Source organism: Sabethes cyaneus, chromosome 3, assembly GCF_943734655.1.
Source record: "Sabethes cyaneus chromosome 3, idSabCyanKW18_F2, whole genome shotgun sequence".
Taxonomy (NCBI): Eukaryota; Metazoa; Arthropoda; class Insecta; order Diptera; family Culicidae; genus Sabethes; species Sabethes cyaneus.
Genome location: NC_071355.1, coordinates 16815130 through 16829621, shown reverse-complemented (window position 1 = coordinate 16829621; position 14492 = coordinate 16815130). Strand labels below are relative to the sequence as shown.

The following is a 14492-nucleotide window of genomic DNA, read 5'->3' as shown; positions in this document are numbered from 1 at the left end:
AAAGGCACAAGAATGAAATTCCATATGCTGGCGTAGTATCCACTTTATGTTAATCATTTATTCATGAGCAATCTTGCTCATCACAACAACAGCAAGTGAGAAAATGGAAGCCTAGATGAAAAAATCATCTTCATCCGCAAACAATTTCCACCGAGCAAAAAAAAAACAAAACAAGACACGTCGAAGACACATGGAACAAAGTTTGCTCTTCTGGTGCAGCGTTTCGACAACAAAATAAGCACATTCAGCACAGCTCAGGTCAGGTCAGGTGATGACAGACAACCTGGCGCCGTCACTTACCTCCAGGGGAATCATGATGAAGGCCACCATCAGATCGGCAACGGCCAGGTGGCAGATCATAAGGCTAACGCGGGAACGCCGGTGCCGACGGGAGCGAAATAACGTAATTACCACCGACAGATTGCCACCGGCGGCGATGACGAACAGCACGCAGTACACGATTATCACAGCCACGGTGGAATCGGTGTAGCCTGCGGGAAATAACAGGAAAAAAGGAATTAAATTGGTTGATACGCTACGTGGCCTAAAAATAAGCATGAGAATCGTATATTAATAAATAACTGCGGTCTGGTAGATTCGACGGAGAGGGGAGGATTAAATTACTGTAATTTGAATAAAATATCGGTAAAGTTATGAACCAAAAAAAATAAAATTTTAATCCTGGGATTGAAATCTTATTTTTTTAGTAATATATGTAATCCTCTACGTAAGATTATACTCTATCAACATAGTATTTAAAAGTTCAAACCCAAGCTGTCGATTATTTCACTGTAAGCGAAGTATCCAACGTTACACCCAAATTACGAACTTGGTTTACTCTAGCTACTGCTTGACCGCACACAGTATAGTGTAATATAACTGGGTTGAACTTTCTATAAAATGAAATGGTATTTACAACACTTCTCGATACTAACGGTTAGTAGAATACTGAAACAACACTGCATGAAAATATCTATTAAGCTCTGGAGGACGAAAGTCTGCTGTATTCCTGACAAACTTAAACAGTTTGATATCGGTTGCAAATAGCATGTGGCAATCATCCCGAAGCCAGAGTGTTATATCATTGATTAATAGCATGAAGAGCATAAGATTGTTGCCCCGTGGAATGCCGGAGACTTTCGAGAAATATTCAGTTTGCTGATTACCTATTCCCAGCCTGAATTCGTTAATTAAGTCACGACTGGACTCCAACTATCGAATCGTGATTCGCTTATTAGGCCGACTGACAGTGAACAGAAATTCGATAGAATTTTGACATTCAAGTGCATTTTAGCTGGAGCATGACCCAACTAGCGAACACCTAACTAACGAACCACCCAATTAACGTACTGTATTAACTGTATGCGATTCAGCAGGTAGGAACGAAACTATCGTACAATCACAGAACAGAAGTGGAAGACCGAACGATTCGGCGATCAAAACTGGTAACAGAGTCTTTTTTGTTTTTATTTTTCTTTGGGAAGGTTTTCGCATAGAAGCAAATAACAGCAATATAAGCAGAACGCTCGCTGCCAATCGCATAGCACCTTTCACATGCTTTCGTGTGTTTTCGTGGAAAAAAGTGACTCGCTACCGCCAGGTTTGTTAGTATCTGTAGAAATTAGCATGTACGTGTTTGGATTTCTACTTCCACTTCTGTTATGTGCTACAATCCCCGTTCATATGCTTGTTCCAATCCCTATTCATATTCCCGTTTCAATCCCCGTTCCAATCCACGTACCAATATTCATTCCAATCCCCGTTCTAATCCCGTTCCAATTTCCGTTTCAATCCCCGCTCCAATCCCCGTTCCAATCTCCGTTTCAATCCCTGTTCCAGTCCCGTTCCAATTCCAGTTCCAATGCCCGCTTCAACACTACCGTTTCAATTCCCGTTCCAGTCCCGTTCCAATTTCTATTCCAATCCCCGCTTCATTCCCCGTTCCAATCCCCGCTCCAATCTCGGTTACAATCCCGGTTCCAATTCCCACTCTAATCCCCGTTCCAATCTCCGTTCCAATCTCTGTTCCAGTCCCGCTCCAATTCCCGCTTCAATCCCGCAATCACCTTTCCAAACTTTGTTCCACTCCCCGTTCCGATTCCCGTTCTAATCCCTGTTCCAATACCATTCCAAAACCCGTTCCAATCTCCGCTACAGTTCCGTCCCAATCCCCGTTCCAATCCCCGTTCCAATCCCCACTTCTATTCCCGTTCCAATTCCCGTTTTAATTCCCGTTAAAATTCCCGTTCAAATCCCGATTCCAATCCCCACTTAAAACCCCGTTCCAATCCCTATTCCAATCTCCGTTCCAATCCCCTTTCCAATCTCTGTTCCAGTCCCTTTCCAATACGCGTTACAATTCCGATTCCAATCCCCACTCTTATCCCCGTTCCAATTCCCGCTCCAATTCCAGCTTCAATCTCCACTCAAACCGCGTTCCAATCTCCGCTCCAAACCGCGTTCCAATTCTCGCTCCAATCTTCGTTCCAATCCCCATTCCAATTCCCGTTCCTATCCCTGTTCCAACCCCAGCTCCAATCGCCGTTCCAATCTCTGTTCCAATCACCATTAACTTTGCAAGTTATTACTTCAAAATGGTCTCCTTTCACTTGCAATCAATTTTGTTCAAATCGATTGAGTGTACTTCGATCATCAAAATAGTCCGGTCATTTGAACCGATCGGCGTGAAAATTTGTATGCAGGGGTTTTTGGGGCCAAGACAAGTTCTTATGATGGTTAGAGAACCCTCACCCCCCTAAGAGGGGGGTTCCCATACAAATGAAACACAAATTTCTGCATAACTAATCAAGCACATGGAACCAAATTTGGCATGTGAGGGTTTTTGGAGGCAAGAATTTTTTCTATGGCAAATTAGGAACCCTCCTCTCTTTAAGAGGAGGGGCTCCCATACAAAAGTAATATAAATTTCCTCATAACTCGAGAACTAATCAAGCAAATGGAATCAACTTTGGCATGTGGGGGTTCTATGAGGCATAAATTTTTGACGTAGGACTACGTTTTTGTTTACAATAGTGGGTAGCACTTTGTAAAAACGAAAATAGAAGTGTAACGTTTGACTGAAAAATTTCAAATGCTTATAACTAGTATACTACTGAACGAAACATAGCTGTTAATATGTCGTTGGGTAGATAAACTGTACAGCAATTTTATAGTAATATTTTTATAATGATATTTTATACGCTTAATAGTGAAAATGTATGTAAAGATTAAATGTTAAATTTCTCCATACATTTCCCATTGCGAACGCTTTGCTCCACAGGTACGGACGACAATTAGCTACACTCAGCTATTCAGATCCAAATGATATGGTATGAGACCACTTTGTAAGAATTTTTCTAAAACGTATCATGTTTTCTGTTATATAGCAAGAGGTAAGCTGTAGAACAGTGTCAGTTTCATTTTACAGTCTGAATAACCAACATCGCCAAGGACACGGCAAGCAACAAACGGTTGTAGATGGCCAGCGTGCCTGTTGCCATTCATGCTAAAAGGGAAGGACAGCCGATTGGCGTCGTATTTGCGTTGAACGAGCTTTGGCTTTGATGTTATTCGTAACCAGTGACCCTTTTAGAGGCCACAATGTTCGGTCTCACAGTAACCAGAGTAAACCAGGTTCGTGATTTGGGCGTTACCTTGGATACATCGCTAACGTTCAAGCCACACTACAACGAAATAATTGCCAAGGCAAATCGACAGCTTGGATTTATATTCAAAATAGCTAATGAATTCCGTGATCCTAGGTGCCTCCGATCACTTTACTACTCCCTGGTGCGTTCCGTCCTTGAGACCAACTCGGTTGTTTGGTGCCCATTCAATGCTAACTGGATAGCAAGAATTGAAGCCATTCAGCGAAAATTGCTTTACGATTCCTTCCATGGCGGAATCATCATCAGCTACCACCGTATGTAGAGCGCTGCCAGCTTCTTGAAATGCAGACTTTGGAGCGAAGGCGATTCGAAGCTCAAGCTGTTTTTGTGGGAAAAATTCTGTTTGGCGAGATCGATGGTCCGAATATTTTACAGCAGCTTAATTTGTACGCACCGGAAAGAACCCTGCGACCCAGAAATCTGCTGTTATTACCTCAGCGGAATGTAACGTACGGGATGGGGTCATCCGCTTCATGTCGGCAAGTTTTAATGCCGTAGCCGATGTATTTGATTTTAACTTAACCGTAACAACGTTCAAACAACGGCTTCGTAGTTAACTATGTTCTTTGTATGTTTTCATATTGCTTGTACTGTTAGTTGCATAGTGCTCGTACTATTTATCATTAAGACTACTATTAAGTCAGATGATGTATGTTATCTATACCTATAAAGAAGGATTTCTGTCTGTCTGTCTGTCTGTCTGTCTGTCTGTCTGTCTGTCTGTCTGTCTGTCCTGTGTTCCTTATAGAATCAAAAACTACTGAACCAATCGGCGTGAAAATTTGCATGTAGAGGTTTTTGGGGCCAGGAAAGGTTTTAGTGATGGTTAGAGACCCCTCCCCCCACTAAGAGGGGGGGCTCACATACAAATGAAACACAAATTTCTGCATAACTCGAGAACTAATCAAGCAAATAGAACCAAATTTGGCATGTGGGTGTTTTTGGAGGCAAGAATTTTTTCTATGATGAATAAGAACCTCTCCCCACTTTAGGAGGGGGGGCTCCTATACAAATGAAATACAAATTTCCTCATAACTCGAGAACTAATCAAGCAAATAGAACCAAATTTGGCATGTGGGTGTTTTCGGTGACAAGAATTTATTCTATGGTAAATTGAGACCCCTCCCTCTTTATAAGGGGAATTGTAACTCCTCTCCCCTTTAAGAGGGGGGGCTTCCATACAAATTTCCTCATAACTCGAGAATTAATCAAGCAAATGGAACCAAATTTGGCATGTGAAGGTTTTCGAGGGCAGGAAAATTTTCTACGGTGAATTAGGACCCCTTCCCACTCTAAGAAGGGGGGCTCCTGTACAAATGAAATACAAATTTCCTCCTAACTCGAGAACTAATCAAGCAAATAGAACCAAATTTGGCATGTGGGTGTTTTCGGTGACAAGAATTTATTCTATGGTAAATTGAGACCCCTCCCTCTTTATAAGGGGAATTGTAACTCCTCTCCCCTTTAAGAGGGGGGGGCTTCCATACAAATTTCCTCATAACTCGAGAATTAATCAAGCAAATGGAACCAAATTTGGCATGTGAAGGTTTTCGAGGGCAGGAAAATTTTCTACGGTGAATTAGGACCCCTTCCCACTCTAAGAGGGGGGGCTCCTGTACAAATGAAATACAAATTTCCTCCTAACTCGAGAACTAATCAAGCAAATAGAACAACATTTGGCATGTGGGTGTTTTTTTTGGTGACAAGAATTTATTCTATGGTGAATTGAGACCCCTCCCCTCTTTATAAGAGGAATTATAACTCCTCTCCCCTTTAAGAGGGGGGGGGGCTTCCATACAAATTTCCTCATAACTCGAGAATTAATCAAGCAAATGCAACCAAATTTGGCATGTGAAGGTTTTCGAGAGCTAGAAAATTTTCAATGGTGAATTAGGACCCCTCCCCACTTTAAGAGGAGGGGCTCCTGTACAAATGAAATACAAATTTCCTCATAACTCGAGAACTAATCAAGCGAATTGAACCAAATTTGGCATATGTGTGTTTTTGGAGACAATTTTTTTTCAATGATGAATTGGGACCCCTCCCCACTTTAGGAGGGGGGGTCCTATACAAACGAAATACAAATTTCCTCATAACTCGAGAACTAATCCAGCAAATGGAACCAAATTTGGCGTGTAGGTGTTTTTGGAGGCAAGAATTTTTTCTGTGATGAATTAGGACCTCTTCCCACATTAGGAGGGGGGGCTCCAATACAAATGAAATACAAATTTCCCCATAACTCGAGAACTAATCAAGCAAATCGAACCAAATTCGGCATGTGGAGGTTTTTGGAGGCAAAAATATTTTCTACGGTGAATTAGGATCCTTCCACACTTCAAGAGGGGGGGCTTCTACACAAATGAAATACAAATTTCCTCATAATTCGAGAACTAATCAAGCAAATGGAACCATATTTGGCATGTGGGTGTTTTTGGAGGCAACCATTTTTCCCATTATGAATTAGGACTTCTTACCTTTTTAGGAGGGGGGGGGGCTCCCATTCAAACGAAATACAAATTTGCTCATAACTTTAGAACTAATCAAGCAAATGGAACCAAATTTGGCATGTGAGAGTTTTAGATGGCAGAATTTTTTTTCTGTGGTGTATTACGACCCCTTTCCCTTTTAAGAGGGTGGGCTCCCATACAAATGAAATACAAATTTCCTTATAATTTGAGTACTAATCAAGCAAATGGAACCAAATTTAGCATGTAGGAGATTTTTGAGTCTTGAATTTATTTTATGATAGTTAGAGACCTCTCACCCCTGTGGTAGGGGGATATGGACTCTCATACAAATAAAACAGAAATTTTTGCGAAACTCAAAAACTAATCCAACTCGAGAAATTCGAGACTCTTCCATAAAACATTAATCAATAACAAGACCACAAAAACTATCTATAGTAACACTAGATCATTCAGGACGAGCCGGTCGCGAGTGTTGCCGGTGACCCGCCGTCGGAAGCGCCGCCCACTGGGGGGCTTGCAAAACTCGAGATAGTGACAAAGATTATCCGAGATTCATGATTTATGTACAACACAGGTTAATTTGTGGCAATACGAAGTTTGTCGGGTCAGCTAGTATCAAAATAAAATAAAATAAAATAAAATGGACCCGAACAAGTTGGCCGGCTGTTTGCATCAACTGATTGTCAAGATTTGGGATCCGGAACGACAACCGGAGGAGTGGAAAGACGGGGTTATCCGCCCTATTTACTAAAAAGGCGATAAGCCAGATTGTGAGAACTACCGAGCAATCACTATCCTGAATGCTGCCTACAAAGTGCTTTCCCAAGTCATCTTCCATCGACTATCGCTAATAGCCAGTAGATTTGTGGGAAGTTACCAGGGCGGTTTCATGGAGGGTCGGTCTACAACGGACCAAATCTTCACCCTGCGGCAGTTTCTTCAGAAGTGCCGCGAATTCCGAATCCCCGCGCACCACCTGTTCATCGATTTCAAAGCCGCATATGATAGCGTTAACCAACAAGAGCTATGGAAAATTTTAGACGAAAACGGCTTTCCGGGTAAGCTTACTAGACTTATCATGGCTACGATGGATGGGATCCAGTGCTGTGTGAGAATCTCGGGTGGATTATCGAACCCATTCGAATCTCGCAGGGGACTTCGACAAGGAGATAGTCTTGAGGGTGTTATAAGACGAGCGGCGATCGAAATGCGGGCACGATTTTCAATAAATCCAGTCAATTTATCTGCTTTGCTGACGACGTGGATTTGAGGCTGTAGAAGATCAGTACACCAGACTAAAACGCGAAGCAGAGAAGATTGGATTGTAGATAAATACGTCTAAAACGAAATATATGCTGGCGGGCGGGGCCGAGCGTGACAGGACCCGCTTGGGCAGTACCATGGTAATCGACGGGGATGAGTTCGAGGTAGTCGACGAGTTCGTATACCTTGGCTCACTGGCAACAGAGGATAACAATACCAGCCGTGAGATTAAAAGGCGTATTATTAGCGGAAGTCGGGCCTACTACGGACTCCACAAACACTTGCGGTCGAACAATCTGAGCTCCCGTACAAAGTGTACACTGTACAAAACGCTAATTAGACCGGTTGTCCTCTACGGGCACGAAACGTGGACACTGCTAGAAGAGGACCTTCGAGCACTCGGAGTTTTCGAACGGCGGGTGCTAAGAACCATCTATGGCGGAGTGCAAGAGAACGGTGTATGGATGCGTAGAATGAACCACGAGCTCGCGCGTCTCTACGGCAAACCAAGCATTCAGAAAGTGGCTACAGCTGGACATGTTGCTAGAATGCCGGACAACTATCCTGCAAAACTGGTTTTCGCATCGAATCCGGTAGGAACAAGACGAAGAGGGGCACAGCGAACGAGGTGGCAAGACCAGGTGGAGCGAGATCTGGCGAGCATTGGATGCCCGCGGAACTGGAGATCAGTTGCCATGGACCGAAACAGATGGAGAAATTATACTGCGCAGGCCTTGTCGTAAGACGTGAGGTCAATTAACTATTAAGTAACTCGAAAACTAATCAAGCAAATGGAACCAAGTTTGGCAAGTGGGGATTTTAGAAGCCAGCAAAATTTTTCTACGGCGAATTATGACCCCTAACCCTTTAATAGGGGGAGCTCCCATACAAACAAAATACATATTTCCTCATAACTCGAGAACAAATGGAACCAAATTTAGAATGTGAGGTTTTTACAGGCAGTAATTTTTTCTATGGTGTAGTCGTTCAAATAAACGCAGGCGGTAGAAGAAAGTAATGAATGAAGAGTGTTGATAGTATCTCCAGGACGAGACAAGAGGCGAAGGGAAAGTAGCGAAAAATTTAGTGAGGGTGCATCACGTCCTGTCTCGCCCTAGAAATACTATCAACACTTTCGATTCATTACTTTTTTCTACCACGTCCTCCGTTTATTTGAAAGACCACCGTTTTTAAAAAAATATTAATCAAAAAGTTAGAAGTTACAACAAAAGATTAAACACACTACAAAACGGTAAAATATCTGAATACATTCTGACAGGATATACCATGATTTGGTTTTTATTGTTTTGCCAGGAAAATTATGTTTTCGTACAAGCCTTTTCGTACGATTTTTTGTTTGTACGATTGTTTTTATGCGCTAATTTTTGTGCACCGAACAAAAATAGGTTCAGGTACAGTGGGATTTCGAATTTGGCAACAAATGCGTGTCGCCTATGTTGCCAAAATCGAAACCGTTCTAAATTCGAGGCCGTTTTTGATATGAAAATAATTAATGTTAATGCGTTAGAAATTGAGTAAATATTATTAATCAACGATTGCAACCATTTTATGTTTGAAAAGTCCGCAAAGAGCTAACCGTCCGGTGTAAGTAAGTTTTTGGCAACCTGCGGTAAGACGTAGTCCTACGGCAATAAAAATATTATTGTTCGAAACATTCTATAACAGCAAATTTTTTTTCATAAACACACTGAGGGCATCATTTTTGCGTCATTTAAAGCATGTATGTGGAAACTGACCGATATGTAAGCATATTTTTGTAAGGAAAAAACTTTGTGTTGCCAATAACGGATACTTTTGTTGCCAAAATTGAGGCATGCCAAAATCGAACCATGCCGAATCTCATTGTATCTGTATCAAAATCCCACTGTATCTGCAATAAAATCAACTTTGACTGAATTTCAAGATGGTGCCATAAAAGGGTGAGCCAAGAATGCAATTTATTGTGCCGTAAAGAATGAAATATTTTATAAAACTTTTAATTTTTATGGCAGTAGGTAATTCGTCTCTAAACAATCTCGAAGAAAATCATTTACTATTAAATCCAGAATATTTCATATTTTCCTTATCGACTTATTATATACCAGCAACTGTACTGATAAATTCCATAAGGCTACTACGGAGAGTTGTAACATTTTTGTGATTCCTCATTTGAGTTTATTGCGCAAAGAAAATCATCATTCGAATGTTAATATTTTTCCGCAAAAGATTCATTATATAGCTACCAATTTGGCCAACACTCGAAGCAAGTTGACATCCAACAAAAGACCAAATATCACCTTTATCTAAATGAATAGTAAAATTTCGCCGCAAGGTTATGAATTATATGACGTCAGCCGGGTTTATGATCTAGCTCTCGCTAGCAGCCGGGGCGGCAGAATCATCGTGAATATAAATGGCTTTGGAATTTGCATACGACGGCGTCATAAAGCCGAAACATGTTAATAAAAAAATATATTTCACGATAGCAAACATTCAGCGCATCCGATGTCACCCGGAAAAATCATCCCGACGACTCCCGGCGATTCCGTACCACCTTCTTCGCCACACGGCGGTGCACACAAGCTTCAGTTTCTTCGATTCAACTCCGAATCCATTCATTCGCATACGAATGATAGTCATAAAACATTTTGCTGATTTATAGTACCACCCCTTCTTCGCCTCAAAAACGACGCCTTCACAATTCAATTGAAATAGATTCACTTCTGTTCAGCAGCCGCAAAAATTTATTGTGGCTTATGCTGAATGAAACCGAGCACTGATTCATTTTACGTTGCACGCAGGTGAGAACAATCTCCCGTTCTGCTCTATTAATATTAAGTGCTATTGAGTGTGCCGTGCTGGTACGTAACGAACCAACCTAAAATGATAAACCAACAAATAGACAGCGGTAACTTTATAAGGATGGGCCACGGGAAAAAAAAACTCCTACAGTGGGTGGCCACCATATTGGAGAACATTGGGAACGTTTTTATACTTTTTCAAACCTAGGCTGTTAAAATCATTGTCATAGGATTCTTATTTATATTTTTATGAAATATGATTTTGTTTCTAAGTAAATTGAAAAACGATAATTGAAACTGACTGTCAATTATTATTATCTATTTGACAGCACATGTGGAACAGAAAATCAGAAAAAGTCATCACAGTAAGGTAAAACTTAACTAAAAGGATTATTCGAATGCGGATCCAAGTTGTGTGGTTACGGATGCTACCAAATTACATTGGAACACAAATAAAAGTCCCAGCGACCACAGTGTTGGCCACTCACTGTATCCATCGAAGTTTTTATTACCGATTGATTGGATTTACTGTGAGTGGAAAAACGGCACTTGGGAAAACAAAAGTTTTTTCTTGATTTCTACGAACCATTATAACAACAAAGGTGGTTAAACTGCGAAAATGGAGCAACAACGACAGAATTGATTGCTAGGACTCGTTCGATACACTCCATGCTCGGGAGTAATTAAGGTCGACTCGGTTGATCAAAAACAGGGAACAATATTGGTTTTTGCAAGCCATATTTATATTTTTGAAAGCGGCAAAAAAAATATCGGAAACAAATTTTTAAAGCTAAATTCACTTTAATTATCAGTTTTAAGAAGCCTTTTTCAGATTTGAACCACTTCATTGCTTCGCTTTAACGTTATGAGTCCGCAGAGTAAAATCAATAGCTTTCCTTATTTTACACTAACTGTTTGCAGCACACCGAATCGAAATCCGAACCCGAAGGCATCGTTTATCTTATTCGTTCTTTTATTGACAGTGGCTGTTGAAATTGAAAAGTTTATCTTCGCATGCTCTCCGCATTCTACTGAGCTGCTGCTACTGCTGCTGCTGCTGAGCTGGGACTTTCAATCCAGGGACGAAAAATACCCTGAAAGACCGCGGTAAAGATTTTACGAATTCGTGGAAATATGTCATACTAGCGAAAATATTGGCTGAGAGTAAAATATCGAAACGAGAGCATCGTATTCATGTTTAGCCTGCAGCCCCGAAATAATTAGCATTCGTCTTCGTTTCGGCGTGGGAGGATTATCTTCTCCAAGCGAAAATCAAACAATAATTGTTGTGTTGGGTTTGTGTTTAATACACAATCCGTTGTGTTTTGTACGCCTGGAAGCTGAATTTATTGATTGAGCGGCCTAAAATCAAGTTAATGAGATTCAGCATTGATAATACGCTCTAATAATCGGATTGTAATGAATTCCAGATTAGCTTATTGACTATTTCAAGTGGAAATCAAAACCTAATAAATTAATACAAAATTAATATTAATTTCATTTTCATGGATTGTAAATTCCAGAAGCATGCTTCGAAGCATAACACGCAAAAAAGGAAGCATTTCACGAATTTTTCATATATTGTATTCAAGTCTCCCACTAGTACATACATACAGTAGCAGTTTAACCATTAAAATATGCTGCAACAATGTGGCATGGTTGAAATTTTGAAACTTCAAACATGATTTGATGATGATAATGACGATAATGACACATGTTCTAATGCTCCGCAAAAGTCATATATGAGCTAAGCTGTCAAACTTGAATCTCGCATCATTGATTTTTGGTATTTCAAGAAAACTTTTTTTTGTTTTATTTGTCTCTCACTCTATCGTGATCCAACGTAAACTTTTTTTGTAAAGTGAAACAGCATTTGGTGAGAAGACTACTCGAGTACTCAAGTGTTTTAGCAATTAAACTACAGTCGCACCCTTCTATTAGATAGTCTCATATCTAATTTTGTCCCTCCGACTGCTCGCTCCTACAGCACTACCATTGATAATTGTCTCGGTAGTAGAAGGCTATCATACAAAAAAATAATTACCGTCGGCGGAAAGCGTATGTGTGCGTGTATGGAATGATTAGTCTGGAGAGACAAAATTAAATAGGAGACTATCTAATAATTATCTAATAGTAAAACTAATACTATTGGTCAATTTTCAAAGTTCATCCAATCATGAATTGCAACTACGGACCGTCTACCTAAGCTAAGCTAAGCTAAGCTTTTTCTTGGTAGGCAATCTATACTTATAAAGAAGGATTTCTGTCTGTCTGTCTGTCTGTCCGTATGTTCCTTATAGAATCTAAAACCACTGAACCAATCGGCATGAAAATATGCATGTAGAGGTGTTTTGGGGCCAGGAAAGGTTTTCGTGATGGTTAGAGAACCCTCCCCCCACTAAGGGGGGGGGGGTCTCCCATACAAATGAAACACAAATTTCTGCATAACTCGACAACTAATCAAGCAAATAGAACAAAATTTGTCATGTGGGTGTTTTCGGTGACAAGAATTTATTCTATGGTAAATTGAGACCCCTCTCCTCTTTATAAGGGGATTTATAACTCCTCTCCTCTTTCAAAGGGGGGGTTTCCATACAAATTTCCTCATAACTGAAGAACTAATCAAGCAAATGGAACAAAATTTGGCATGTGAAAGTTTTCGAGGGCAAGAATATTTTCTATGGTGAATAAGGACCCCTCCCCACTTTAAGAGGGGGGCTCCTATACAAACGAAATACAAATTTCCTCATAACTCGAGAACTAATCAAGCAAATGGAACAAAATTTGGCACGTGGGTGTTTTTGGAGACAAAAATTTTTTTATGATGAATTGGGACCCCTACCCACTTTAGGAGGGAGGCTCCTATACAAATGAAATTCAAATTTCCTCATAACTCGAGAACTAATCAAGCAAATAGAACCAAATTTGGCATGTGGAGGTTTCTGGAGGCAAAAATATTTTCTATGGTGAATTAGGACCCCTCCCAACTTTCAGAGGGGGTGCTTCTACACAAATGAAATACAAATTTCCTCATAATTCGAGAACTAATCAAGCAAATGGAACCATATTTGGCATGTGGGTGTTTTTGGATGCAACCATTTTTTCTATGATGAATTAGGACCCCTTGCCTTTTTAAGAGGGGGGGCTCTCATACAAACGAAATACAAATTTCCTCTTAACTCTAGAACTAATCAAGCAAATGGAACCAAATTTATCATTTGAGTGTTTTCGTAGGCAAGAATATTTTCTATGGTATATTTTCTATGGATTTCCCCACTTTAAGAGGGGGGGGGGGCTCCTATACAAATGAAAAACAAATTTCTTCATAACTCGAGAACTAATCAAGCAAATGGAACTAAATTTGACATGTAAGTGGTTTTGGACGCAAGATTTTTTTCTATGGTGAATTGAGACCCCTCTCTTCTTTAGAAAGCGAGTTATGGCCCATCTCCCCTTTAAGAGGGTGAGCTTCCATACAAATGAAATGCAAATTTCCTCTTATCTCGAGAACTAATCAATCAAATGGACTAATCTCAAGATTTTAGTCTTGACCTTGGAATGAGGTCATACATATATTTAATATTTTTTTTTTTGAAACGATGGTTCTACAATTGATGAAGGGACGGTAGGGGAAAGAAATGAAAATTTTTTGGTGAAGGAGGGGGGAAGAGCGGAAAGGAAGGGGGGGGGGGGGTATTGGTAGCTATGCTTGACAAGTAGTCATTTTGACTCCTACCTTTTGTCCAATGCTGGAAGGTGCATGAGTCGAACCAAGCTGTAATCTGAGATTATAACCGGATTCGAACCCACAACACCCTCCAGGGCATATGGTTCGCTGGTACTTGTACCTTTGAACCATAGAGGCGCTGGACAAAAGGAGACCGCAAAATCCACTTCTCAAGGATAGCTACGCGTGTTGGTTGTGTTATCGACACATATTGTGCCGCTTCCTGCATCAATTGCAGATTACCACCGAGCGAGAAGTTTTAATCTAACTACTATTTACTTTCAGGACGACGGCACTGTGCCGGCCCTTACGACTTGCAAGGTACTGCACGTGACGCTGTTCGTCCGTCAGCGTATGTTAGCCGCGTTTCTCGGCGCGGGTTTTCGAGGGGAGGCCCCGTTCCTATGTAATAGACTAATCTCAAGATTTTAGTCTTGACCTTGGACTGAGGTCATACATATATTTAATATTTTTTTTTTTTTTTGAAACGATGGTTCTACAATTGATGAAGGGACGGTAGGGCAAAGAAATGAAAATTTTTTGGTGAAGGAGGGGGGAAGAGCGG

At 40.7% G+C, this 14492-nt stretch overlaps 1 protein-coding gene across 1 annotated transcript in view; it reads right to left on the bottom strand.

Annotated features, from left to right (window-relative positions):
• The window catches only part of LOC128739314 (adipokinetic hormone/corazonin-related peptide receptor variant I-like), a 121184-nt gene that overhangs the window by 94688 nt on the left and 12004 nt on the right, over positions 1-14492 (bottom strand). The window contains exon 2 of the mRNA XM_053834792.1: positions 301-491. Within this exon, the coding sequence (XP_053690767.1) occupies positions 301-491 (191 nt within the window). The remainder of the gene's footprint in view (positions 1-300; positions 492-14492) is intronic.